At 44.6% G+C, this 26,276-nt stretch overlaps 1 protein-coding gene across 1 annotated transcript in view; it reads left to right on the top strand.

The window, feature by feature from the left end:
* Positions 1-25,900, top strand: part of SEC31B (SEC31 homolog B, COPII coat complex component) — a 37,506-nt gene extending 11,606 nt beyond the window's left edge. Inside the window, 33 exon segments of the mRNA XM_058299486.1 lie at positions 1,664-1,724; positions 1,726-1,860; positions 2,074-2,172; positions 3,370-3,513; positions 3,853-3,995; positions 4,158-4,160; positions 4,821-4,917; positions 5,044-5,260; positions 5,790-5,891; positions 9,323-9,572; positions 11,515-11,525; positions 11,651-11,719; positions 11,899-12,008; positions 12,363-12,483; positions 13,622-13,676; positions 13,678-13,774; positions 14,041-14,155; positions 14,520-14,600; positions 14,603-14,663; positions 15,355-15,529; positions 16,046-16,115; positions 16,118-16,155; positions 16,582-16,623; positions 22,970-23,147; positions 23,584-23,764; positions 23,766-23,880; positions 24,114-24,172; positions 24,174-24,192; positions 24,468-24,529; positions 24,531-24,612; positions 24,891-24,948; positions 24,951-25,009; positions 25,742-25,900. Coding sequence (XP_058155469.1) covers positions 1,664-1,724; positions 1,726-1,860; positions 2,074-2,172; positions 3,370-3,513; positions 3,853-3,995; positions 4,158-4,160; positions 4,821-4,917; positions 5,044-5,260; positions 5,790-5,891; positions 9,323-9,572; positions 11,515-11,525; positions 11,651-11,719; positions 11,899-12,008; positions 12,363-12,483; positions 13,622-13,676; positions 13,678-13,774; positions 14,041-14,155; positions 14,520-14,600; positions 14,603-14,663; positions 15,355-15,529; positions 16,046-16,115; positions 16,118-16,155; positions 16,582-16,623; positions 22,970-23,147; positions 23,584-23,764; positions 23,766-23,880; positions 24,114-24,172; positions 24,174-24,192; positions 24,468-24,529; positions 24,531-24,612; positions 24,891-24,948; positions 24,951-25,009; positions 25,742-25,900 — 3,268 coding nt within the window.
* Positions 25,901-26,276: the final 376 nt, after the last annotated feature.

The following is a 26,276-nucleotide window of genomic DNA, read 5'->3' as shown; positions in this document are numbered from 1 at the left end:
TCTGTCACGGTGCATTCATGCACCAGCCTTCATCCTCACTAGTGAAGTGGTTAACAATAGGAATGTACTTTATACATGCAAACAGAAAGGAAATCATTTTGACACACCCTGTGCTCTGCATCTCCCCACTCTAAATTATTATAACTGTGCTCGCTTCTCTAACCCTTTTGTGACCCTCCTTGAGGGCTCATCTACCTTTTACTCTGCCCTGTATGTCATGTGTTCTGACCATTCTGAGGTTACTGCAGACTCGCCTGCCTTTTCCATATGATTGGCCAGACCTTCCTTTGATTCCAGTATGAACTATTATGGACTTCTCTAGCTGTTGTGTTGACCTGCTCTCTTCCCATGCTGAACCTCACCCATTGATGACATGGCAGCCTCTCAAGCCAGTATAGAACCCATTCTTCTGCCTTATTAAGGTTAATGCAAACTTTAAAAACCTAGCATTTCTGATAGTAGCTTTAGAGTTACCATTTGTGTTAGCTCTGCCATTTGCTTCAGACACTGACCTGGCCTGAACTGGTGCTCAACTCTTCACTTCTGACAGTCTGGCTCTGCTCTAATGACTGGCCAAACAGGTCTCTGCCCTATCATTCCCCTCAATTTCTTTGCTGACTGTTCCCAGGGTGTGGGATCATTTCATTGCTTCTTGATCCAGCAACTTACCTTAGGGATCTTGTGACACTGCTTGGTGTGAAATCTGGCTTCTCTGCAAGGCTGTGAAAATGTCTTTGGCTAGCAGCTGTGAGGTAGAAGAGAGACCACCTTTGGGCTTTAGGGATTTCATCTTCCTGAGGCATATGTGTCTGCAAGCAGCCCTGCGTCAATCTTTCTCTTTTGTGCAAGATGATGGCAGTGCCTTGTTAGAAGCATCCTCTGAAAGCCGGAGGACCAGCCACATGGGAGAGGCATGGGGTGAGGAGGTCACTGGGTCCTTGGGTATTTTTCTTCTTTCCTGTTTTAAAGGGAAGAGGGGACAGCAATTGTTGACCTAGAGAACCTGCTTTTCACTTGTTATAGAAGAATTAGGGTCTTTCTCTAAGCAGGAGGTAGTATTATACAGTGGTTGAGCTTAGGCACTGGAATAAGATGGGCCTGACTTTGAACCTTGGCTCTGCCACTTCCTAAATGTAAAATTACTAGCTGTATGAACAGAAGTTTGGTAACTCAGTTTTCTCTATTGAAAATGGAAATAATAATAAGGTTTACCTCATGGGTTTGTTGAATATTAAATCAGCTAGTACACGTAATGCACTTAAAATAGTGCCTGTGTATAGCAAATACTCAATAAGTACTAGTTGTTCTTATCATTATACCTGCCTATTTGAATTGTGAGGATAAAGTGAAGTAATCTATTTGATTTATTTATCATGGAGCCTGGTCTATATAACTCCAATATTGTTAACTTTAAAAACATAAAAGTATCCCCAAATATAATTTAGTTACAGTAGCCACCAGGTTTCCAGTGTAACAGAAATGGAATATTCTTTCAGAGAAAGGGCAGGACTGTGCAGAGGAGCCCTCTGTTCTGTGTCTAGGAAATGAAAGAACTAGGCAGGCCCTGGCTAGAGGTGGGGATGCCTGTCTTATAGCAGAGGCTGATGTCTGCTTACTGACGTGGACCTGAGTTGGTGCTGACAACAGTTCCTCCTCTTTGTAGGTTTCACACATTGAACTGGGGAAGCTTTGGCAATGAGCTTCTGGAAGGCTCCAGAGTTATTTATTGCAGGTGGTGGGGACAATGGCATGCTTATGCTATACAATGCAACCCACATCCTGTCTTCAGGGAAGGAGCCTGTGATTGCCCAGAGACAGAAGCACATGGGGTCTGCCAGAGCCCTCAACTTTAATCCTTTCCAGGTACTGCATTCCAGTTAGTCACACGTGGCCAAGCCATGGAGTAACAGATCTAAGTGGATACATTCACTGAAGACTTCCAGTCCTTAACTCTGACTGCTTCCCTGGCTGTTGCAGGGAAGGCTTTGAATAACCCCACATGTGGGCCTCTGGTCTCCCTTTCCTGCTCTCATCTCTTCCTAGGATGACTGCTTTCAAAGCCTATTCTTCACACAAGGCAAACTCCTGGCCTTAGGGGCCGATGATTCTGCAATATTTATTTGGGATCTCAATAACCTGAGTGTGTCAGTGACACCAGGATCCAAGTCACATGTGAGGAGGCTCCTGGCGGTGTGTGTAGAGCTGACTTTCCCAAAAAAATCTTGAATTTGAATTCTGTAGCCTGCCCGTGCACAGGAGATTTCAGGCATTGCCACTGGAGGGCAGTAAAGCTCCACAGACTAAGATGCTACCAGCCAGATGGTAGGGTTGGGAGGGGGAATAGAGGGTGGGTGGGAGATACCCAGATATAACTGCATCCTTTGTGTGGGGAGGACAGCCTGGTCTCTGGTTATCCCATGCAGTGGGAGGTCTGCTGTGCCTTCTGTCTGAGTGTGCCTGTCTGATGGTCTATACCTGGGCCCATCTTTTTGCTTCCTGGCTTTTCCCTGCCTTATGCTTACAGTGTAGGGAGGGATATCTGAATTTGATAACGCCTTGTGCCCTTACCGTAGCAATGATTTCTCTTTCTACCTCACTCTTTCTGGGGGATCTTGGGGATCTACCTTTCCTCCTTCACTGTTCCTCATTTCCCTCCTCTCTTTGACATTGGCAAGAAAGCTGTTTTGAAATCGTGCCTCTATCCCCTTAAGAGTACCTTGGTGCAATGGACACAACCAATCCAATGTCCACAGAGAAAATGTGGAATGGGTGTGGGAACGGTAGCCATGGGGGCTGCTGGGTGTGGGGAACGGGAGGAAGAGATGAGATGTGGAGGCGTTTTCGGGACGTGGAGTTGTCCTGGATAGTGCTTCACGGACAATTACGGGACACTGTAGATCCCCCCAGGGCCCACTGGATGGAACGTGAGAGAGTCTGGGCTATGATGTGGACCATTGACTATGGGGTGCGGTGATGCTCAGAGATGAACTTACCAGGTGCAATGGATGTGTCATGATGATGGGAGAGAGTGTTGCTGTGGGGGGAGTGGAGGGCGGGGGTGGTGGGGTTGAATGGTACCTCATATATATTTTTTAATGTAATTAAAAATAATAATAAAAAATAAATAATTAAAAAAAAAAAAGAGTACCTTGGGATAAGGGTAAAATCCAAGTATGCCTTACATTCCCTCATCTTCTATACCAATATTCTAGAGGATCCTCCCTGGAAAATTTCACTCCTAACTCCCTGAAACTACCTAGGTTTGGGTAGCCCCGTGTCTATCCTTGAGCTCTCTGTGGTTGGCTGGGAGAGTGGAGCAGCAGATTGTTCCAGTTGGTGACAAGTTGTCCCTCCCCCCATATTCCTCAGCAGCTTCCAGAGGATGTCAAGGCATTCTCTTGGAACCGGCAAGTCCAATACTTTCTGTCTTCTGCTCACCCCGGTGGCAAGGCAGTTGTGTAGGATCTCAGGAAGAGTGATCCCATCATCAAAGTCAGTGATCACAGCCACAGGGTGAGCAGTGAGGCAGGAATACAGCCTTGGGGTCTGGCCTCTCTCTCAGCCTAGCAGGTGGAGCTGCTGCTCCCCTGGCCAGCGTTCTGCTTTCAGCTGCTGCCCATGTGTATTCAACCCCTTAGTAGACTTGCTAATGAGAGTGAAAGCTTAGAGAAGCTAAACAGATCTGATCTGAAGGCTTCTTCCCTTCCTTACGTATTCATGGTCATCACTTATTCCCTAATGGCCCTGGTATTCTCAGTCACATAGAAGAGGACACAAAATCTGCCCTTGGAGTAGTTGCATTCTAACTGCAGAAAAGGTTACATCACCCATTGGGATTGGCTTTGTTCACAGATGCACTGCTCAGGCCTGGCCTGGTACCCAGACAGAGCCACCCAGTTGGTACTCTGCTCAGGGGATCATCATCTCCTGGTGATCCAATTATGGGACTTGCAGTTTGCCTCCTCACCTCTGAAGGTGGTGGGGACCCACAGCAAGTAACATCTCAGTCCCCATCCAACATCCTTCCCTGCTTCAAAGTCATCCCAGTGAACACACAGTCACCAAGCCCTAGCTCTGGCCCCAAACGAGATGAGTTCCTTCCTACTCTGGGTTTTTGAGAATAGCCTGAGATTCCATCCACCTTCCAGAGATGGGAGTGGGTATAGGGTCACGAGAAATATTGAAGCCAGCCTTTAGTCCACCTGGGAAACTCTCCAGGCTCTGGTCCAAGGTAATGCTCATTTTCTTAGGATGAAGTTGCCTCCTCTCTCTCTAATAAAAACAGCTGTCTATTCTGCTAACAGGACTGCCCCTGAAGCTGTAGCTTTTGGGTTCACAGCAGAAGAACTACCCCTACTCTCACCTCCACCCCCACCCCCAGTCTGTTCTTTCTAACAAAAGGGCCATGTTGCTTTTACACCACCTTGGGGATTTTTTAGGGTAGGTACTCACTAACTTAGGCTAAATCTCTGTAGAAGAAGGTTCATCCGTAGAGATGGGTGCTTGTCTGCTTCACACTGATTCACAGTCCCTATTCTACAATCAGAGAAAAGAAGCAGGCCATCCTGCATGACCCCTGGGAGGTAGAATGGTTCAGTGCATGGTGTACAGGCTCTGGAGTTCAACTCCCACCAGTGCCGCTTTGTGGCCATGCAACTGTCTGAAAGTTCTCTAGCTTTTCAAAGCCTCATTTTTCACATTTGTAAGATGGAATCAGACCACCCACTCTAAAGGGCTGAGATTTATCTAAGATATATGTTACCCTACTCATACTAGGCATTCAGTAAATGTTAGTTTCTCTTTCCTCACCTTTTCAAGAGGATCTTGTCAGTGTCATGGAGTCAGATTGACCCTGAACTGCTACTCAGCCGTGCCAAAGACAACCAGGTTGTGTGCTGGAAAGAGGGGAGCAGTGAGGTAGGCTAGGTCTTCTGCAAGAGCATTGGCATGGGAGGTGGGATGGTGGAGGATTCCCAACTGCAGCTGTGTGTTTTGGGTTTTGTGGTCTGCGTGGTCCTTACTGGTTGTGTTCCTTCCTATTAGGTGGTGTATAAGCTACCCACACAGAGAAGTTGGTGTTTTGATGTGCAGTGGTGCCCTTGGGATACTTCATTGTTCTCTGTTGCCTCCTTTAATGGCTGGATCAGTTTGTACTTTGCAATGGGTATGAGCTGGGAAGTCCAGCAGATGAGACAGACTGACAAGGTTTGAAGAGCTTAGTGGAGAATGCTGGGGAGAAGAGGCTTCTCTATGGGTTGGGGTGGGGGAAGAAAAACATGCAGCCTAGGAAAAAGTGGCCCCTTTTGGAGCCTGGGAGACTGGGGCCTTAAGTTTGGGAGGGCTACACCTTTGCTCCAGTGCCCGTCTTCCTGGGGGGATGTCAGTTACTGCCACAAGACAAGGGAAGGCTTCATCTTCTTTTTGAATGGTTCTTGTAGTTTTTCAGTGACATGGGACCTCAATGTTCTGACCATTATTTCAGGAGTATGTACTGTCTTTTCTCCATCTCTCCCATCGACCCGTTTTGTGTCACACTCCACTGTAGACCTGGGTGCAGTAGGCTCTCCAGGAGTCATGCTGCTGCATGAGAGTCACACCCTCACTCCCAGCCCCAGCACCATTTTTGGCCTATGAGTGTCCAGCTTCCTAGGCTACATCGTGTGTCTCAAGGGTTCCTCTCAAAATGGAGTTTGTAGGTGGAGTTCCTGGCTAAGTCCCCACTTCAGACTGGTGATGCTGGTTCCCTTTTCTCCCCAGATCTCCTCTTCTTTCAGCAGCACAAAGGTCAGCCTCTTCTCCTTTGCAGGTAGCAGAGCAGGTGGCCCAAGCAACACCAGTATCTTCCCTGAAAAAGCCCACCAAATGGATTAGAGGCATTTCATTCACTGTAAGTGTACTGTGTTTAGGGTATGTGTGTGTGTGTGTGAAGCCTACCCTGTGCCCAGTATAGAGCAAAGTTCTATTGGAGATTTGTTCCCACTGCTTCTGTCCTATATCAGGTCCCACATTACTTCTCAAGCAGAGAATTACTCTAGCTTCCGTCTCTTCTACGCCTTTACCCATTCTATGCTTTCCCTGCTGTGCCAGCCTTGTCTAAAAGGAATTTATTGCTTTAGACTTCTCGGTTATGGAGAATAGCTTGAGATTCTACCTGATTTTTCTCTAACTCTATATGTCTAGATTGGTAGTAATACAAAGCAGGAAAGAAAAAAATGTAGATTTCATCATGCTGCTCCCTTGCTCATAAAATTTGAGGCCCTCCCCTGCCTTGTAGACTCAAGGCCAAATGCCCACAGGGCCCTACTTATCTTTCCTGTTATCATTCCTGCTTCATTCCTACGTGTGCTTTATGCTCCAATGGCATTTTCTGTTCAAAGAATAAGTCCTCAACTCTCCTGCTTCTGCCTATTCTCTACCCTTCAGCTTTTCTCCTTTGCCCAGTGAATCCTTTCAAGGCCTTGATTAAATACCTTTTTTGATTCTTTTAATGTAGCCTTTCAAGTTTCTGCCACTTCCTTCAAGAAGCCATTCTCTAACCCTAGTCAAAATTAACCTCATTGCTATAATCCCACAGATTTATACTCTTGTAATGATACATTCTTACTGCACTGAAGTTATTTCTATATATATCTGGAGACCCTACTGAACAGTAGACTTCTGGAGGTTAATGTCTACTTTTATATACCCTAAGCCAAGGGTTCTTAACTAGGGGTCCACAGGTTTGAATTGAAAAAGGTCAACTTATTATCTACATTTTCTCTGACATCTGATGTTGAGTGTCATAAAACTGTCTGCTGCTACATTTTGAGAAGGGGTCTGTGGTTTTCAACTGACTGGCAAAGGGGTCCGTGGAACAAAAAAGGTTAAGAACCCCTGCCTAAGCGGTGCTTCTCAAACTTCAGTGTGCACACACATCTTCCAGGGATCTTATTAAAATTCAGATTCTGGTTCATTAGGTCCAGGCTAAGTTCCCAGTTGTTGCCCTTGTTGCTGGTCTGAGGGCTACACTTTGAGTAGCAAGACCCTTAGCACCTAGCATAATGTTTAAATAAATGATTGAATTGTAACTGATGCATAAAAGTAGGGGTTCTTGTTTTCAGAGCCAATAGTTTTCTTGGGAGGTAACACTAATACACCCAGAGGCAGTGAGGTGAAGAACTTCAACTAGAGGTCAAGAGACCTAAACTCTTTTATAATAGCTCTGTCACTTATTAGCTGGGTAATCTTGGACAGGACAAGTCACTTAACCTCTTGGAACTTCAGTGTTCTTATCTGTAAAATGGGGATAGAAATAAATATCTGTCCAGCTTATATTAGTGAATTGACAAGAACCTCAAATGAGAATATGTGTGAGTGTGCTATGTAGTTTGTAAAAGCAGAAAGTGCTACACAAAAAATTAAGATGGTTTTGTTTAGCACGAATCTGTTTTAGGTTTTTCCTTTATTTTATTTTTTTTAACTTTTAAATTTGTTAGAGCTGTTGTCGGTTTATAGAGACATTTTGCATTTGTGTGATACCTTTGTTACAAATGATAAACCAGTATTGTTATAATTATATTGTTAATTATATTCTGTAGTTTACGTTAGGGTTCACTCTTTATGTTGTAGAGTTCTGTTTGTTTTTAATTTTTAGTCTGCTAACATATATAACCTAAAATGTCCTATTTTAACCACTTTCAACTATATAATTCAGTAGTGTTAATTACAGTTACAACGTTGTGCTACTATCACAACAAATAAGAATTCTGAGTGGGAAAGTTCATTAAGAAAGTGGGTCTTAGGAAGGGAACTGGTGAGCGGTTAGGGAATAAAACAAAAGTTCTCAACCATGGCTACACATTAGAATAATTTGGAGAATTTTTTTTTTAAGATTTATTTATTTATTTATTTCTCTCCCCTTCCCTCCCCCCCCCCCCCAGTTGTCTGTTCTCTGTGTCCATTTGCTGCGTGTTCTTTTTTGTCCACTTCTGTTGTTGTCAGCAGCACGGGAATCTGTGTCTCTTTTAGTTGCGTCATCTTGCTGTGTCAGCTCTTCTGTGTGTGCGGCACCATTCCTGGGCAGGCTGCACTTTCTTTCGCGCTGGGTGCGAGGGGGACACCCCTACGTGGCACAGCACTCCTTGCGCGCATCAGCACTGCGTGTGGGCCAGGTCCACACGGGTCAAGGAGGCCAGGGGTTTGAACCACGGACCTCCCATGTGGTAGACGGATGCCCAAACCACTGGGCCAAGTCCGCTTCCCTGGAGAACTTTTTAAAAATACTGGTACCAGGGAGCGGATGTAGCTCAGATGGGTACTGCTTCCCATGTACGAGGTTCTGTGTTCCATCCCCAGTATCTCCTAAAACAAACAAATGAAAAAAACAACTCTCATTGGGAGTGATGTAGCTCAGTGCTTGAATGCCTGAGTCCCATGTCTGAGGTCCTGGGTTCAATCTCCTGTACTGCCTGAAAAATAAAATACTGGTACCGTCTCCAGAGATTCTGATTTTATTGTCTGGAGTATGGTCTAAAGGCCCTAGATATTAGTGTATGTGTATTTTTTAAAACTTTCCAGGTAGTTTTAATGTGCAGCCAAGTCTGAGAACTGCTGAAGTAAGGAACTTTATTAAGCACCTATTTTGTGCCACGTGATTCATATAAAACATCTAATTTGGTGCAAAGGTGGGGGTGTTGTGGTGGGCAAAGGCACAGAAGCAGGAATGAACCAGGTGTTTTGGGGATATGGCAAGATCACATAAATGAGCGGGGAGAGTGGCTTGCAAATGCAAGCCCTGATTTTGGAGGACTTTGTGCACTTGAGGCAGGGGAGTTTAAGCTCTCTTCTGTGGCCTTGTGTAGTCATTACAAGCTCTTGAGTAGCAAGAAGGAGAGGCTGGCAGTCCAAAGCTTAGACTGGAGGAGGGAAAAAACCAGAGCCACCAACCTAGTCCAGTAATCTAGGTGTGCTAGCAGTGGGACTGGAATAGAAGGGATCTACATGAGAGACACTGAACAAGAAGAAAAGATGAGACTTTGATGTCACCTGGCTATTGTGGGTATAAAGTCTGTGAGACTGGCAAGGTTTTTAGCCCAGGTGATTAGAAAATGGTAGTACCAAGACAGGTGTGGAGAAGATGAGTGCCATGTGCTGACATTTTAAGCTGATAGTGCTAAAAGTGCAGACGTGGCTTTGGCATTGGGGGTGGGGGGAGCATTCCATGCTCAATTCTGATCCTAGTCCAGCCCCAGGAGTTCTCTTACTGCTGATTTCTTTTCCTGGGATTGACCGATAGCTGGCCTTCCCTTAGATCTTGACTTGGTGTTAGTTTTCACCTTGAAAGTTTATATTTGCCCTTCTTTGTTTGGGGGGAAGCTGATCACTTTCAACCTCCTCAGCATCCCTCCCCACCAGGCGCCACAGGCTTGCCTCCACCTCGTCTTCATCAGTCAAGTCACCACAGATTCTGAATTCCTGATGTGGTCTGCTGAGCTGCAGGAAGCCCTGGGATCAGGAAGTCTCCTGAATTATTGTCAGAATAAGATCCAGAAAGCTTCACTGCAAGGTGAAGAGATGCTCTGGTGGTTCCTGAAGTTAAGAAGCCTAAAGGCTGGATGCTCAGAGGTATTTCCCCAAAGCCTGGAATCCAGATCTGACACACCACCTTTTATCTAAGGCTTCAAAACTACATTGTCTGGGGAGTGGGAATAGCTCAATGGTTGAGCACCTCCTTTGCATGTATGAAATCCCAGGTTCAATCCCCAGTACCTCCTAAAACAAAAACAAAAAACTACACTGTGACTCAGATTGCAAAGGTTCCAAGTCCTATTAGATTTTCTTCCACACAGCACCTACACTCTTGGTCTAAAAAATCTTCACTCTTTACCAGAGGCCTAGAGGCCTTTGTAGCTGGGACTGATGAGGACTGCAAGGTCGTTTTCCTTTGTTGGCTCTATTGCTGGTATCCTAGATACTGTACCAGAGCCAAGGTGAGGACTTTTCATGGTGTCATACCAAAGGACAGGTAGGAAGATGGGAAGGAAGAAGAAAGAAAGGAAAGAAAAGGAGGCGGAAGGGGAAAGAAAGGGAAGGAGGATGGTAGAAGGGCACATGGTCATGAGCAGGCTCTGGGTTCTGAGAATCCAAAGCAAGTCATTGTGGAGGGACTCGGCGTTCAGGTCCCACCATACTCTGGATACACGGATTCAATTCCAGTTCTAATTCATTTCAGGTTGCTTATGACACCTGGAGGAGTGCTATACCTGCCAAAGGAAATGAGCTAATGAGAGGAGAGTTCTGAAGGAAGAAAGAGAAGTAGCTGACTAGACAGGCAATGGGAGGAGTATTCAAATCTTGGGGATTGTGGAGAAGAGTGCAATAAAAGGACAGGGCCTGTCCCTGGGGGTTTTAGAAGAATGCATGGTCTATTCTTCAGATGGAGTAGAACTTTATGAGAATAGATGCCAGGAAGCAGAGAAGGAAAAGGTAATTTGAGAAAGATCATCAACTATAGAGTGAAACTAGAGAAAGATCTAGGAAGAAAAAACTATTTGTGCTTGTGTTATAAGCAGGATCCAGGTCAGAGTTCCAGGAATGGTGGGGAAGGAGTGAAGTTCAGGCTTTACTCTGCTGAACTAAGGAGATGGGTGCCTGGTGGACAGAAGGTGTCTGGTTTAAAAAGCTGCTCAAGAGCTGTCTGTTGTGATGGTTCCTGAAGCTGAGTGTGGATGAGCATTTCCAAAGGAAGGAGGGGGTCCTGAGAGACTATGAAAAAGAGTATAGTCAGAGTTCAGCATTCACTGTGGGATATATGAAGGGGCCAGAACAGCTAACCCAGATTAGGGAGGGTCACGGGAAGGTTTGGCCCTCAGTATCAGGGACTGTGAGTGGGTATGCCAGCTCTCTTTACTATATCCATATAACCTCCACCAGGGCTTTTCTCAACCAGACATTTAGACCCACAAGACTACCCTAGGCTACAATTGGTACCAGACTCCTCAGAAGGATATGCGACAGGAAACACAGCTTGTCAGCAGGGCAGCAGCAGGCAGTCCATGCTTCAGGTCACAAAGCCATCCAAGAGTTCTGCATCTTCAGCTCCCCCAAAGACAGCTCAAGTGCAAGGAGATGCGATGCCCATCAGGCAGGTGTGTAAGTTGTCCTGGCTAAGAAGCTTCGTGTTCCACAAGAGCCAGTATCTCTTGTAGCACCACCATAAGCATCGCCTCCAGAGTCCCTCCAAAGGATATGTCCAGGTACAAGAGTCATTGCAATGAGGGATGCCCAAAGCATAGTGTCTCTATCAATTATTTATAGATTATTTCTAGTTCCTCCCAGGTCACATGCAATTTACCAACATCAACCAACGTTGCTTGGAAATACAGTTGACATTTTATTCTTATCAAGGTATCAGCATGAAGACGTCAAATGACTTCTCATGCAAAGGGGGAAAGGGTTTTGTTAACACTTTGCCCACAGCCCAAAAGTAAATCGAATTTGGGAAGGAAAAAGGAGCGATGATGTTGGTCTCAGCAGGGTCACTTCGGGTAATACAAAGAACTGTATTCGAAGGTGCAGGGTAACACTAGAACAGTTGCACAGCTTGATACAGGGGGAGGGTCATTCACATTCATTCATTTGCAGTGTTCTTTGGTTCCTTAGATGACCTCAGATCAAGACTCCAGGATGAAATTCCTAAAGCTATTAGGATACTGTAAAGATGAGCTTCAGAAGACAGTAAGTTGCTTTTCACATCAGAAACATGTACTTGGTGCAGAAAATAATTAATGCACATTTAAGAATGTGGCCTTCAGGGTTGAGCTTTTTCTCTGGAAAATAGCTCAAGGATCTTAGTCAGTCCATTTGGTGGGCTACAGAGGTGGGAAGAGAGCATGATGCCGGGAAGGACGGTCCTCAAAGATCTCTCCCTGCATATGGTTGCATGGCTGAAGAGTGATTTGGGGCTGAGTAAGAGTCCTCAGCCCAAAGGAGATGACCTCAACAGTAATATACAACACACCTGCAGTCAGGTGTGGTAGGGCCCAGCCAGACAGACCTAGGGTAGCACAGGAGACCTGCCTTTGGGGAAGCTTTCCCTTTTGGTCCTGTGCTTTGCTCTCAGTAAGCACTCAGCTTTTGTGGAAGCCTTCAAATTCCTCAGTTTCCCTTGGAACCAAAATGAGACAAAGATTTCATAAGCTTTTGGGCTGGGGGTAGAATTGTGTCTTAATCATGAACTAACTTCCCAAACTTGGCCTAATTATTCCTTTAGCTCTATCCATTAAGGACTCAATAGTAGGGCTCCCAAAGATCGCCACTAAGCCAGCTATCTGTCTGTCTTCTGGTTCAGTTCCTAAGTAGATACCTCTGTCCTTCCTGGAGAGGCCTCCAAATACACCACAGAGAAAGTCTATGCCTCCTCAGCCTCCTTTGATGAGTTGGTCCATTAGAACATGACTCCCTGGGAGATCCCTACCACAGAAGGTTCCCTGATCCTGGGGGAAAGTCCCCCTGTGTTTGGGAGTAGGTAGACTCAGAGTTCATGGATTTGAGGATATTCCTTGCAGATGCCCTATCTCCTCCCTCCTTCCCATGATCTCAAATGCTGGGTGGGTCTCTTAGTAGTTAGAGCTCTCTCTGGTTATAGATTTTCATAGGAGACTTAGCTATCCTTTCTGTCTTTTGTTAAAGGCCTGAGACCTTGCCCTTGCAAAGAAAGCACATGTCACCCCTGTAATCCTGCCATATGAGGCCCTTCCTTGGTCTTGTGTTCTGCCCTTAGAGAGTTGCCACTAGCCCTGGGCACCCCTAGGGTACCCATGTATTAGTTAGCCAAAGGGGTGCTGATGCAAAATACCAGAAATCTGCTAGCTTTTATAAAGGGTATTTATTTGGAGTAGAAGCTTACAGTTACCAGGCCATAAAGCGTAAGTTATTTCTCTCAGCAACATCTATTGCCACGTGTTGGTGCAAGATGGCTGCCGATGTCTGCAAGGGTTCAGGCTTCCTCTTCCTCTTAAGGCTCCCTGGTCCCAGCTTCTTCCAAAATCAGCTCTGGGCTGGGATAAGTCTTGTCTCTCTCCTGGAGCTTATTTCTCTCTGGGCTTAGCTGTTCTGCTTGCGCCACAAGGCCAGCTGTAAATATCAGGCAAACAGCTTGTTTCTCTTCCTGGGGCCTCTGCCATGTCTAGTGGAATCTTCTCTCTTTCCTCACGTGTCTGCTTCTCTGTATATTTATTTCCCGGGGATTCAGCACTAAACTCAAGCATCAAAACTCCTTTGCCATGTAGTTTCATCCTACTGACGTGGCCCAATCAAAGCCTTAATCATTATTTAATCAAGTAAAAGTGAAACCTCTGAATCCAATCCAATCTAACATGCTCCAAGGAACAGATCAGTTTATAAACATAATCCAATATCTCTTTTCGGAATTCATAAACAATATCAAACTGCTACACCCCATTACATTTTGTTGATGAGGAATGAAGGTTGGAAGCTTTATTTTGGGATAAGGGAGGCTGAGTGATGTAGAGGTTATGGGGGATGTGCTGCGGGCCCCCTGAAGGGGACAGAAAAAGACCTGGGGGAAGGCTAATGTGGAGGGAATGCCTCTGCCTGCAGGCAGGGATGGACGCTGAGCCAGGCTCTCCTGCTGGGGACCTGGGCCCTGCTGTGGAGCTGTGTCTAAGGAAAGAGCCCTGCCGATGCTATTATCCTGGCCCAGGCTGGCGGCGCCGATCTGCCGAAGCAAACCCAGGAGCTGTACTTGGCCAAGCAGAAAACCAGAATTCCCTCAGTACCTGTTCATCATGCAGGAGAGAAAGGGAGGGGATTACTTGGACCTTGTCAGGCAGATGCCCGCACCTGGAGCCTGGTGTTTAGAGTATCTGCTTGTGTCTCTCTTTACCTATTCTTACCATTCCTACCTCACCCCCGGCCCCTACTGAGTTCTCTAACAGGAAGCTGCTCACAAGCAGCTTTTCTGCACATCCCTGTGCATAACTTCTGCTGCCTGTCCTGGATGAATGGCTAATGGCCTCCTTCCTTCTCTGCTTATTACAGTTTCTAGACTGTGCTGTGCAGAAGAACTGGAAGGTTGTGGTGTATGCCTGTAGCTTGCAGAACTGGAGGGGGGCACTGGCCTTGCTACTGACATGCTCGGTAGCTGAGCTCTGTGGTAGGTGTGGCCTTAGGCTTTCAGATGGAGTGGTCTACCCTCCTTAGTCAATGGATACACCGAGGGAGGAGGCAGAGGGGCAGCCTGAGCTCTGGGAGGTCAGACCGTGGTGTTAGGGCCCATATCTGGCTCAGCCAGGAGGCAGGGACTATAGTGCATGCCCCTAAAGTTTCAGTAGGGATCATTAATTGTTGCATTCTATTATTTCTAGTCATAACTTGATGCAGGGGCTTTGCCCTTTAGTGTTGAGTGGGGTTAACCTCAGTGTTGTCCCCAAACTCAAAGTCCTTACCTATTTCCAACCAGAGAAGGAGGAAGAGCAAAGGGAGGATTTGCCATTAATGAAGTTTCCATCTCTCTGTAGTCATGCTGGGAACTCACATGGAGCAGGAGGGTGGCAGGGCACTAACCTCAAAAACCACATTGTTTTATGTGTGCTCAGAGAGTGGGAATGGCTTTTGGAATGCTGGGCAAAATGCCACCAGGCTCCCTCCCCCATGGCTCTGCAGGGTAGCAGTCACTCTCTACCAGGCCCTTGGAAGAGGCTAGTGGTGGGCATGTGCAAGGATAGCAGAGGCAAATCCTCTGGGCACCCAGGCTGGAGCCAGTATATTGGAGAGGAGAGAAGGTCCCTCAACATCTGGGACCTTCTGCCAAGTCAAGGGAGACTGAGCAGCAGCGGCTGAGATATTAAACTTCATAATTTTTTCTCCTCTCATGTTGGTTATACAAGTTAATTCTATATTTGGATAATTATGAGCCTGGCTTTCTTATGAGCAGGTATGAAAAGTTTTGTGGCTCTAACCTGTACCAAGCGTTCTGCAGATGACCAGAGAAGGCAGGGGTCATAGATTTCATGGGGAGATGAAAGCCACACGTGAAACAGTAGTATAAAAGTCTGTAATTGGCGAAGTACTAACAGAGACAGTAAAGAAAGCAAAAAGGAGGCAGAGATGTACGAGAGTTTAAGACCCAGATGGGTCCAGTTGAGCCTAATCCAAATAGCTTGTGAGATGAGGTCAAGTGACCCTTCTCTAATTGGAATGTCTCTTATATATCATTCCTGCTGCCTTCACCGGGTATGACTGAAAATGCTGCCCTCATCTCTGCCTGTAATGGGAAATCCCTGGGTGGGCTGCCTGGGCTTAGAGAGCACATATACTTTAAAGAGGGCTGACGCCTTCATCCTTGTCCTAATGGGACCTGATGGAGGAGGCGATGGTCCTCAAGAGGAGCTTGGAGCTATTCCAGGGTCTTGGTAGAGTGAGCCCAGGCCCTGCCACTGCCTCCAGGGTCACTCAGTATGCCAGTCGCTTGGCAAACCAGGGCAGCTGGGCCATGGCCATGGGCTACCTACCCAGTAATTGTGCTCAGGTGAGTGGGGGCCATGTGGAGAGAGCAAACCATTTCATTCAGTCAGCTAACACTGGCAGAGCACCACCACGTGTCTGGCACTGTGCTAAATGCTGAACTTCCAGGATGCATAAAATCTAGGCCCTCAAGCAGCTCATAATCTATTGGGGGACGATCAGATGTCAGTAACTAATAGAGCATAATGGAAGCCTGTACAAAGCACTGTAGGACACAAGGGAAGGACCCGATTTTGCCTGAATGAGTCAGGGAAGGCTCTCCCGTAGTTAAAACTGTTAAGCTGGACCTTCAGAGAGAAGTCGCTTACCAGCAGATGTTCCGTGTTCTAGGCAGAAAGAACAGTGAGGAAAGAGGTGTCCAAGAGCTTGGCAGGATTTAGCAAACTTGAGTCCCCTAAGGGGGCTAGAGTGTAGAGGGTCAGCTGAAGTTGTATTGCTCTATGGGTTGAGCTTGTACGGGATGGTGTTGTGCTTGTTAAATTTTACTTAATGTAGTTCTTCCTTTTAACAATTCTTATAGCCACCAGTTCAGCAGCTGAGAGATCAACTTTTTCATGCTCTGGGTTCTGGTGTCTTGGGCCAACAGTCTCCTTTCCCTGGGTTGTTGTGGGAGTTACCCTCCATCTAAAGAGACTCATCTTATTTATTTATTTATTTATTTATTTCTCTCCCCTCCCCCCTCACCACCCCAGAGTTGTCTGCTCTCTGTGTCCATTCACTGTGTGTTCTCTACCTGACCGCTTCTATCCTTATCAGGGGCACCGGGAATCTGTGTCTCTTTTTGTTGCGTCATCTTGTGTCAACTCTCCGTGTGTGGGCGTCATTCTTGGGCAGGCTGCACTTTCTTTTGCGTTGGGCAGCTCCCTTACAGAGGCGTACTCCTTGTGCATTGGGCTCTCCTACGCGGGGGACACCCCTGCATGGCACAGCACTCCTTGCATGCATCAGCACTGCGTGTGGGCCAGCTCCATGAGGGTCAAGGAAGCCTGGGGTTTGAACCTTGGACCTCCCATGTGGTAGGTGGACGCCCTAACCACTGGGCCAACTCCGTTTCCCGAGACCTCATCTTACAGATTGGGATTCTAGCCTTCTCACTAGGTAAAACCTTATTTGTTTGTTCATTAGTTCATTCATTCAAAAATACCTATTGGCATGATTTTAAGCCCTTGGAATATATTTGTGAACAAAATTGGTGAAAATTCCTGGTCTCATAGAGCATAGATTCAGTTATTTTTCTAATAACTAGTTATTGAACTACTAGGCTCTTAAAACATAAAGGTATACAAACCATAATCCTTATCTTCAAATAGTTCATAGTCTAATGGAAAGATAGATATGTGAAAAATAACTACAGTGCCTCAAACAATAGTAGAATACACATTCTTAAACAAATACTTGTATACCAATGTTTATAGCAGCATTATTCACAATAGCCAGAAGGTGGAAATATCCCAGGTGTCCATCAATAAATGAATGGATAGACAAAATGTGGTATACACACACAAGCAATGTCAACTAGGAGTTGGTCTGGAATATTATTAGGCTAAGGAAAGAATGGAGTTATGAGACATGCTGTAACATGGAAGAACCTTGAAAACATTATGCTTGATGAAATAAGTGGCCCATAAGGACAAATATTGTGTGATATTATTTATAAGAGATGACTACAAAAAGCAAATTCTCAGGGATCAGAAGTAGATTGGTGAAATAAAAACCAAACCAAACAAAAAAAGAAGTAGATTGGAGGTTTCCAGGGGATAAGGGAAGGGGGAAGGGGATGTTTAGGGGGAAATTTTTAATTAAAAATTTAAAAGAAAAAAGTAGTTATGCATGGAATTACATAACTTGGAAATCCCACTTCGAGGTATATATATAAAAAAAATTGAGAACAGGGACTTGAACATTTGTACAATGTTTTTAGCAGCATTATTCATTATAGCCAAAAGGCAAAAGCAACCCAAATGTCCATCAACAAATGAATCGATAAAAAGAATATGTGGGGGACAATATTCAAGCACTGTTTCAGAATGAGTATGATGTTTGAGCTGTGTCTTGAAGATTACAAGTTACTTAGGAAAGGAAGGGGTAGATGATGGCTATTTCAGAGAGGGAGCGCCATGTATAAAGACATTGAAGTGAGAATGAGCAAAACCCATTTGAGTAACTACTAGTACTTTAAATGTGGCTGCAAAACAGGTGTTTGTAGCAATGGACTGGGGGTAAATGAAGCTGGAGAAACAAGTAGGAGTTAGATCCTGAAGAACCTGGCATTCTATGGCAAGAGCTTAGACTTTATCCTGAGGGTGGTGATGAGCTGTTGAATAGTTTCATGCAGGGGAATGACATGATTTGCTTGGTGTTTAGGATGGGTAAGGCTGGAGGAAGTTAGAAGGCTGTTGCAATAATACCAGCTAGAGACAATGAGGACATGACATGACCTAAAGCAGTTAGAGAGTGAGACTAGATTTGAGGTATTTAGTAGGTATAATTGACAGAAATAGGTTATAGTTTGGAGGTGTGGGGGGCGGGGGGAGGAGAGAGTAATGGAAGAATTGGGAATAATCCCCAGGACCCTGGCCACCGTGCTGTTAAGACCAGGAGCCTACTAGAGAGGCTGGGGAATAAAATCCAGGGAGACTTGAAGGTAAGGATATCAGGCAGATGTTCCAATGATGTATCCTACCCCACATTCAGCTCTCACTTTAGTTCTCCTTTCCTTTTCTTCCCTTCTTTTATTTTAAAATAATTATTAATTACCAGGAGATGGCAAAGAAATGTATGGGGAGTCCCATACACCCTTCCCCCAAGCCACCATGCCAACATCCCACACAACTACAGTATGATATCAAAACCAAGAAACTGGCATAAGTACACTTCACAGAGTTTATTCAGATTTCACCAGGTTTATGTCTACTTATTTGTGTGTGTGGTGTTCTACATAACTTTCTCACATGTACCATTGCAGACTCTTGTATGACCTCTGTATAGCCACACCCATCCATTCTCCTCCCATCCTCAACCCCCAGTAATCACAATCTGTTCTCCAACTCCATAATTATGTTATTTCATGATTGTTACATAAATGGAACCATGCAATATGTATCCTTTTGAGACTGGCATTTTTTCACTCAGCATAAATTCCTTGAGGTTCATCCAAGTTGTGTGTGTATCAATAGTTCCTCTTATTGCTTAGTAATATTCCATGGTATGGATGTATGAGAGTTTGTTTAACCATTCACCCTATGAAGGAATTTGGGTGATTTCTAGTTTGAGGCTATTATGAATTATGCTGCTATGAGCATTTGGGTACAAGCTCCTGATTGAAAAAGTAAGTCTTCATTTTCATGGGTTAAATGCCCAAGAGTACAATTGCTGGGTTGTACAGTAAGTCCAGTTTTAGTTTTGAAAAGAACTGCCAAACTATCTGTAAAATGGTTGTACCATTTTACATTCCCACCAGCAATGTATGAATGATCCTGCATGCTCACTAGCATTTGGTGCTATCACTATTTTTCAAATTAATCATTCTGATAGGTGGGTAATGAGATCTCATCATGATTTGAATCTTTCTGATGACTAATGATGTTGAACATCTTTCATGTGGTTATTTTCCATCTGTATATCCTCTTCAGTGCAATGACTGTGTCTTTTGCCCATTTTGTAGTTGGATTATTATTATTTTTTAATGTTGAGTTTTGGGAGTAGATGTAGCTCAGTGGTTGAATGCCTGCTTCCCATGTATGAGGTCCCAGGTTCAATCCCTGGTACCTCCTGAAAAATAAAATAAAATAAATGTTGAGTTTTGAGAGTTATTTATATATTCTAGATACAAAGCCTTTTTTGGATATGTGATTTGCAAATATTTTCTCCCAATCTGTAATTTGTATTTTTCATGCTTTTAACAGGGAGCAGAAGTATTTAACTTATGAAGTCCAATTTATAATTTTTTCCTGTTATGGCTCATATTTTTGGTGTCAGGTCTAAGAACTCTTTGCCTAGTCATAGGTCCTGAAAATTCTCTCCTATGTTTTTTTCTAGAGGTTTTACAGTTTCATGTTTTACATTTAAGTTCATGTTCCATTTTGAGTTAATTTTTGTATAAGATGTGAATTTGGGGTTGAGGTTCTTTTTGTTGTTGATGGAGAATACCCAGGTGTTGCATTACCATTTATGAAAAGGCTATCCCTTCTCTATTTAATTCACTTAGCTCCTTTTCAAAAATTAATTGGCTATATTTGTATGGATCTATTTCTGGATATCTCTCCCTCCTCTATTACCACACTGTCTTGATTATTACAGCTATAAGGAAGTGTTTTTTTCTTTAAAGATTAATTAATGAATTAATTTATTTATTACCCCCCACCCCCACCCCTCGTTGTCAACTCTCTGTGTCCATTTGCTGTGTGTTCTTCTGTGTCTGCTTGACTTCTTTTTTAGGCTGCACCAGGAACTGATCTTGGGAACTCCTGGTGTGGGAGAGAAGTGCTCAGTTTCTTGAGCCACCTCAGCTCCTTAGTCTGCTGCATCTCTTATTGTTTCTCCTGTTTCTCTTTTTGTTGCATCATCTTGCTGTGCCAGCTTTCCACTCTGCTGCACCAGGTCTCTGCTCAGGCCAGCTTGCTGCACTGGCCAGCACTCCTGGATGGGCCAGCACTCCGCTCGGGCCAGCTTGCCATGTACACCAGTTTGCCTTCACCAGGAGGCCCTGGGAATCACACTTGGACCTCCCATATAGTAGATGGGAGGCCAATCGCTTGAGCCACATTCACTTCCCTATAAGTAAGTCTTAACATGGGGGAAAGTAATCTCACTTTGTTCTTTTTAAAAATTGTTTGGGCTATTCTAGGACCTTTCCCTTTCCATGTAAATTTTAGAGTAAGCTCATTTATGTCTACAAATACATTTACTGATATTTTTATAAGAATGCTTTAAAACTATAAATTGATTTAGGGAGAGCGTGAACTACAGTGTAAACTATGGTCCATGCCATGTGGCAGTGCTCCAGGGTGTATTCACCAAATCCAATGAATGTGCCTCACTGATGAAAGGGGATGTTGATGTGGGAGGCGCAGGGTGTGGTGGGGAGTGGGGTATATGGGAACCTCCTATGTTTTTTAATGTAATATTTTGTGTGATCTATTTATTGAAAAAAAAAAAAAAAGAGGAAAAAGAAAGTTGAACCACTGCAGATGTTGGCAGCCATCTTGCTCCAACACATGGCAGCAGACTTTGGTGAGGGAAGTAAGTTATGCTATATGGCCTGGTAACTATAAGCTTCTATGCCAAATAAATACCCTTTTTAAAAAGTCAAAAAATAAAAAATAAAAATAAATGAATTTAGGGAGAACTGACATCATTACTATGTTGAGTCTTCCAATCCATGAACATGTTATGTCTTTTCAAGTGTTTAGGTCTTCTTTGATATCCTCCATCAGTATTTTATAATTTTCATCCTCATATAGATCCTGTAGTTGTTTTGTCAGATTCATACCTAAGTATTTCATTTGCTCTGGTGCAATTTTAAATAAAATGGTATTGTGTTTTTTATTATGGTTTCCACATGTCAATACATAGAAATGCAATTGGCTCTGTATGTTCATCTGGTATCCTGTAACCTTCTTGAACTCACCTATTAGTTCTAGGAGTTTGTGTTTGTTTTTTTTTTTTCAATTCTTTGGAGTTTTCTATATAAAAAATCATGTTGTCTGTAAATAGAGACAGTTTTATTTCTTTGTTTCCAAATCGTATGCCTTTAATTTCTTTTTCATGCCTTATTACAGTGACTAGGACTTTCAGTACTGTGTTAAATAAACATAGTGAAAACAAACATCCTTGTCTATTCCTGATCTTAGAGGGAAGACATTCAATCTTTCACCATTAAGTATGGGGTCAACTGTAGGTTTTTGGTAAATGCTCTTTATGAGGCTGAAAAAGTTTTGTTCTATTCCTAGTGTACTGAGGTTTTAGTTTTTATCATTAATGGGTATTGAATTTTGTTGGATGCTCTTTCTGCATTAATTGATATCATCATATGATTTTTCTTCTTTAGCCTGTTGATTTGGTGGATGTTGCAGTTTGATATTATTTATGAATCCCCCCAAAAGGAGAAGGATTATGTTTGTAAACTGGTCTATTCCTCTGGGTGTGAACCTCTTTGATTGTATTAGATTCACTTGAGATGTCTTTTGATTAATTACCTGTTAAGATTAGGATTTTGATTTAACCACATGTATAGGGTGTGACTCAGGATTGAGTCCCACCCCCTTGGTGGGCTGATATAAATGGACACTCACTCAAGAAGACACATGAAAGAGAGAAACTTCATAGATGCCAGAGGAGAGAACTCTATCAGTTTTGATCCTGGAGCCACAGGAGGAGAAATGAGCCATTTGCCTGACCCTTGTCTGCTGAAGAGAACAGAGCAGCTGAGCAGCTGAGCAGCCCTGAGAGACAAACCCTATGCCAGCTTACAGCGGAGGTTGGGAAGAACTTGGCCACATGGAGCTTTAAGAGGAAGAGGAAGCCCACAAGGAGAGACAGGCAGAGATCAGCAACCATCTTGCTTCAACACAGAGCTACTGACTTTGGTGAGAGGGCAAACTTGAGTTGGACTCTATAGGGCTTTGTAACTGTAAGCTTTTGCCCCAAATAAATACCCTTTACAGAAGCCAACAGATTTCTGGTGATTTGCATCAGCACGCCTTTGACTGACTAATAAGGTGGAGCACATTGATTTTCAAATTTTGAACCAGACTTGCAGGACCTGGAATAAATCCCACTTGATTGTGGTATATTATTTTTATTTACATTGTTGGATTCGATTTGCTAAAACTTTGTTGAAGATTTTTGTTAATGAGAGATATTGGTCTATAGTTTTATTTTGTGCTGCTTTTGTATTTGGTATCAGAGTAATTATGCTGGTCTCATAAAATGAGTTAGGAAATATTCTCTCATCTATTTTCTGGAAGAATGTGTAAAATTGGTGTTGATTCTTCTTTATTAGGTAAAATTCTCTGAAACCATCAGGGCCTGGAAATTTCTTGGGCCGGGGGGGAGTTTTTAATTGGAAATTTGATTTCTTTCATAGTTATATGGTTATTCAGGTTATCTATTTTTTCTTGGTTGAGTTTTGATAGCCTTTTGGTTTTTGAGAAATTGGTCCATTTCTTCTAAGTTATTGAATTTATGAACATAGACTTGTGTGTTTTACTCTTTATTATATTCTTTGTGGCTGCAGGATCCTTTGATAAACATTCCTAATATTGATACTTTGGGTCTTTTCCCTATATATCTTTGTCAGTCTTTCTAGAGATTTATCAATTTTACTGATTTTTTTGAAGAACCAACTTTTTGTTTCATTACTTTTCTTGATTGTTTTTCTGTTCTCAACTAATTTCCTTTATTTTCCCATCCAAGAACAATCTCTGCCACCATCCCCCCACAGGTCCCAACTCTATCTCCAAGGTCAAGGGTTTTCACACCTCAGTCATCTCCAGTGATGCCCTTGATACCTTCCCATCCTAGTCCTAATAAGGGTTCCAGAACCCAGAATATAAGTGATTATAGGGCACCTAGGTCCCAGGCACTCCAACCTTTGCCCCTGGGTCCTGGGGTTAGGACTGGTGAGTGAATAAGTGAAGGTCTGTCTGGACAGAGCATAGAGGTCTCCGGAAAACAATTGGCATGGCTAGGAGGGACTTGGGAGGCAGTATATATGTCTAGAGAGAGGCAGTTGGAATTGAAGTCTGAATTTCCAGCACTAATACTTATTGGCTTTGTACCTGTGGGCAATATACTTAGCTACTCTGTTTCTTTTGTAAAATTCAAGTAATTCTTCTGTTGGTTATTTCGGCCCCACAGGATTGTTTTGAGGAGCAAATAAGGAATATGGCTAAAAGTACTTTGTAAATGGTAGATTATCATATACATGTATTAATCATTTATTATTATTATTAGTTTGGATTTTTAAAATTTGCTGCCCTCTTTCTCCCTGAGGTGCTCTGGATTTCTCCCAAATTGAAGTTAGGTGGCAAATACTCTGTTTCTGTTCCACTTCAGCTGTGTCTCAGCCGCAGCAGTTAGGAAGGCAGAGGACTCAAGCTCCTAACCCCATGGAATCTCTGGAATATGGCCTTTTCCTGGTCTACCCCTCCCCCTGCCCCATGACACTCTCTGAAATCATGCAGCCTGGCTCTGCCTCCCTGCCTGAGACTCCACAACTGTTCTGTGTGCTTCCTGTGATACTCCCAGGTCCCAGCCTGTCCTATCAGCTTCCCTATAGCATACTCTCCAGGAGGGCCATGTGCTCCATGCTCTAGCACCCTCCTGATCACTGGCATCCTGGCTTCTCACCAGGTCAGTCTTCCTTCCATGGCTTCCCCCCTCTAGGCTATTTCCTCCCTCTCCTCCCCTCCCCACTATAACTTAGAATTCTTTCCTCAAGCCAATGAACTAGGGCCACTTAGGTTGGAGAATGCCAACTGGGAGTGTGGCTGGTCTATAGAGGGAGGTATAGTGGACTCCAGATAGAATAATTTTGCTGGCTTTCAGGCCAAAAATTTCCGATATTCCTGACTATTTCCCCAAAGACTCTGTCTTTTTACTATACAGAGCCTCAAGATTCCTGGAAAGATGCTCCAGCCCCCAGAAGACCATCAGAGGAAAAAGGTCAATGCATCCCCCACCTGCATGCATATATCCACCAATGACCCACACCTAGTTCCTTCCCATTCTCAGGCATACCCTGTCCTCTCTCTTTCCTGCTTACCCCTTATGCCCTAACCCCCCTCCTCTTTACCCCTTACATGCAATACACTAGTTCTCCCATGTGCCAGTTCCCCACTCACTATTCTTGTTCACTCATAATTTCTGCTACACCCTCAAACCAGGGCCTAAGGAGTTTCTCAGCTTAAATGTATGTTCCTTTCTTGCTCTGCCTTTAGCTACCAGAGACATGTATGCTCCCCGCAACAATTACTACTCCAGGTATGAGCCTCGCCCCTAAACCAAGGAGTCCTTTCCTCCCAGTTCCTTGTCCCCGTTATGGATCGTGTTCCCTCTGGGGCTCCAGAAGATCTCAGCCTGCAGGTGACAGGGACAGAGTGTCCCCCTCTCCTGGGAAACTTTCCAGCCCTCTTTAGGTGGAGGAAAGTGGGGAGTATGGCAGATGGGCCTTATTCCTCAAGGCTGAGGCAGTCTCTGAGCTGAAGGAGACTGGAAGTGGGTACCAGGTATCTTAACTTAAGAGAAGGGGAGGGTGCTTCTCTCCCAACCTCTGCTCTGCTGTAGTGGGAGTAGTGTGGCCAAGTCACTGAGGACTAGTCCTTAGGGAAGCCATGAGAAGGACAGCTTGCTTCCTTCATCAGCAACTTCAACAACTGCCATCTGAAAGGATAGGCAGGAAGGAGCTGCCCCCAGAGCAGCAACCTTGAAGACCAGATCTGAGGCACTTTTACAGCGCTGCTCCTTGTCTGCGACTGACTCAGTGAGTCTCAGCCTTCCCCCACAGTGCCCTCCTCACACCTAGCTAGTTCCAGGACCCCCTCAGCTGTGGACCAATTCCGTGTCATCACCCTCCTTAGATGTGCTTCCTCTATATCTTGGACTATTTGGTGTCCATGAAGAGTAGGGGAGGGATTTCAAATCTGGACTGAAGTCCACCTTCTTGGTAGCAGGACCCAACAGCATTGAGACTTATTCTTGGAAAGGCACCAGGGTGTATTGGAAGGAGGGTGAAACCAGGAGTCAGGAAACCTGCCATTCATTCACTAGCTGTGTCAGCTTGAGCAAGAGACTTACCCTCTTTGGGCCTCCCTTTCTTCCTCTGTGAAGTGCTGGAAGTAGCATTAAGCCCTGCTACCTCCAATATCCTGTGATTCTTTACAGCCCTGTGTGGGGTTAGGCTTAGGGATGGGGTCAGAATCCATTTCCCTCCCTGCTGAAGACAAAATGGGAGCATGGAATGTCTATATGTGATGCTCTGGGAAGAGAGAAAGGAAGCAGTGCTTCCTCTGCCTCCTGCCCTTCTTAGCCATCACCCGTGGTTCTAGAGAGCCTAGTATTTTCTCTTCCCATAGGCCTCACTGACCTAGAGTCCCTGCAAATACACACTTCTTGCCTGGACTGAACTCCAAAACTTGAGTCCTCTTCTGTTCTTTGCATGCCTTCAGGGTACAGGCTGGGTGGATTTCCTTCCTAAATTTCGATGCCTCCACAGCTCTCACCTCATGTCCTGGCTGGGCTCCATGAGGTCACCCGATGTGTGGATGCAGGAAGTTTTGAGGGTCTCGCTGTGCATGCCCAGGTGGGGGGCTGCAGCAGCTTCAGCGAGGTGTCCAGCTTCATGAAGCTGTCCTCACCATTGCTCAGAACCTAGTTTAAACCAGGCGGCCTCCTGCCAAGAGGTTACTTCTACTCCGCTGTTACTTACCTCCTCCCCTGCATAAAGGGGGAATTTTGGAATAAATTCTGTTTGTTTTCCCAACCCTCTTCCCTTGCTGCTGGTATGTGGTGTCGTAGGTTTTGCTCCAAACCAGCTGAGTGCCTGCTTCCTTCCCTTTTAGGCCTGGCCTGCCTCTTTCAGTCCCCGAGGCAGGTTCTAGAGCCATTTCTTCACTTTCCTTATAACTGTACTCTGACAGGACCTGGAGCCTGAGATCTTCTCCCCCACGGATATTCTGTTTCAGAGGCTTCTGACTGTAGGATTGCACTACTATGAACTAAATAAATTGTGTAACATACTGTATGATTCC

The sequence above is a fragment of the Dasypus novemcinctus genome, chromosome 6 (genome assembly GCF_030445035.2).
Source record: "Dasypus novemcinctus isolate mDasNov1 chromosome 6, mDasNov1.1.hap2, whole genome shotgun sequence".
NCBI lineage: Eukaryota > Metazoa > Chordata > Mammalia > Cingulata > Dasypodidae > Dasypus > Dasypus novemcinctus.
The sequence above is the reverse complement of the archived record's forward strand: the minus strand, read 5'-3'. Positions and strand labels throughout refer to the sequence as shown.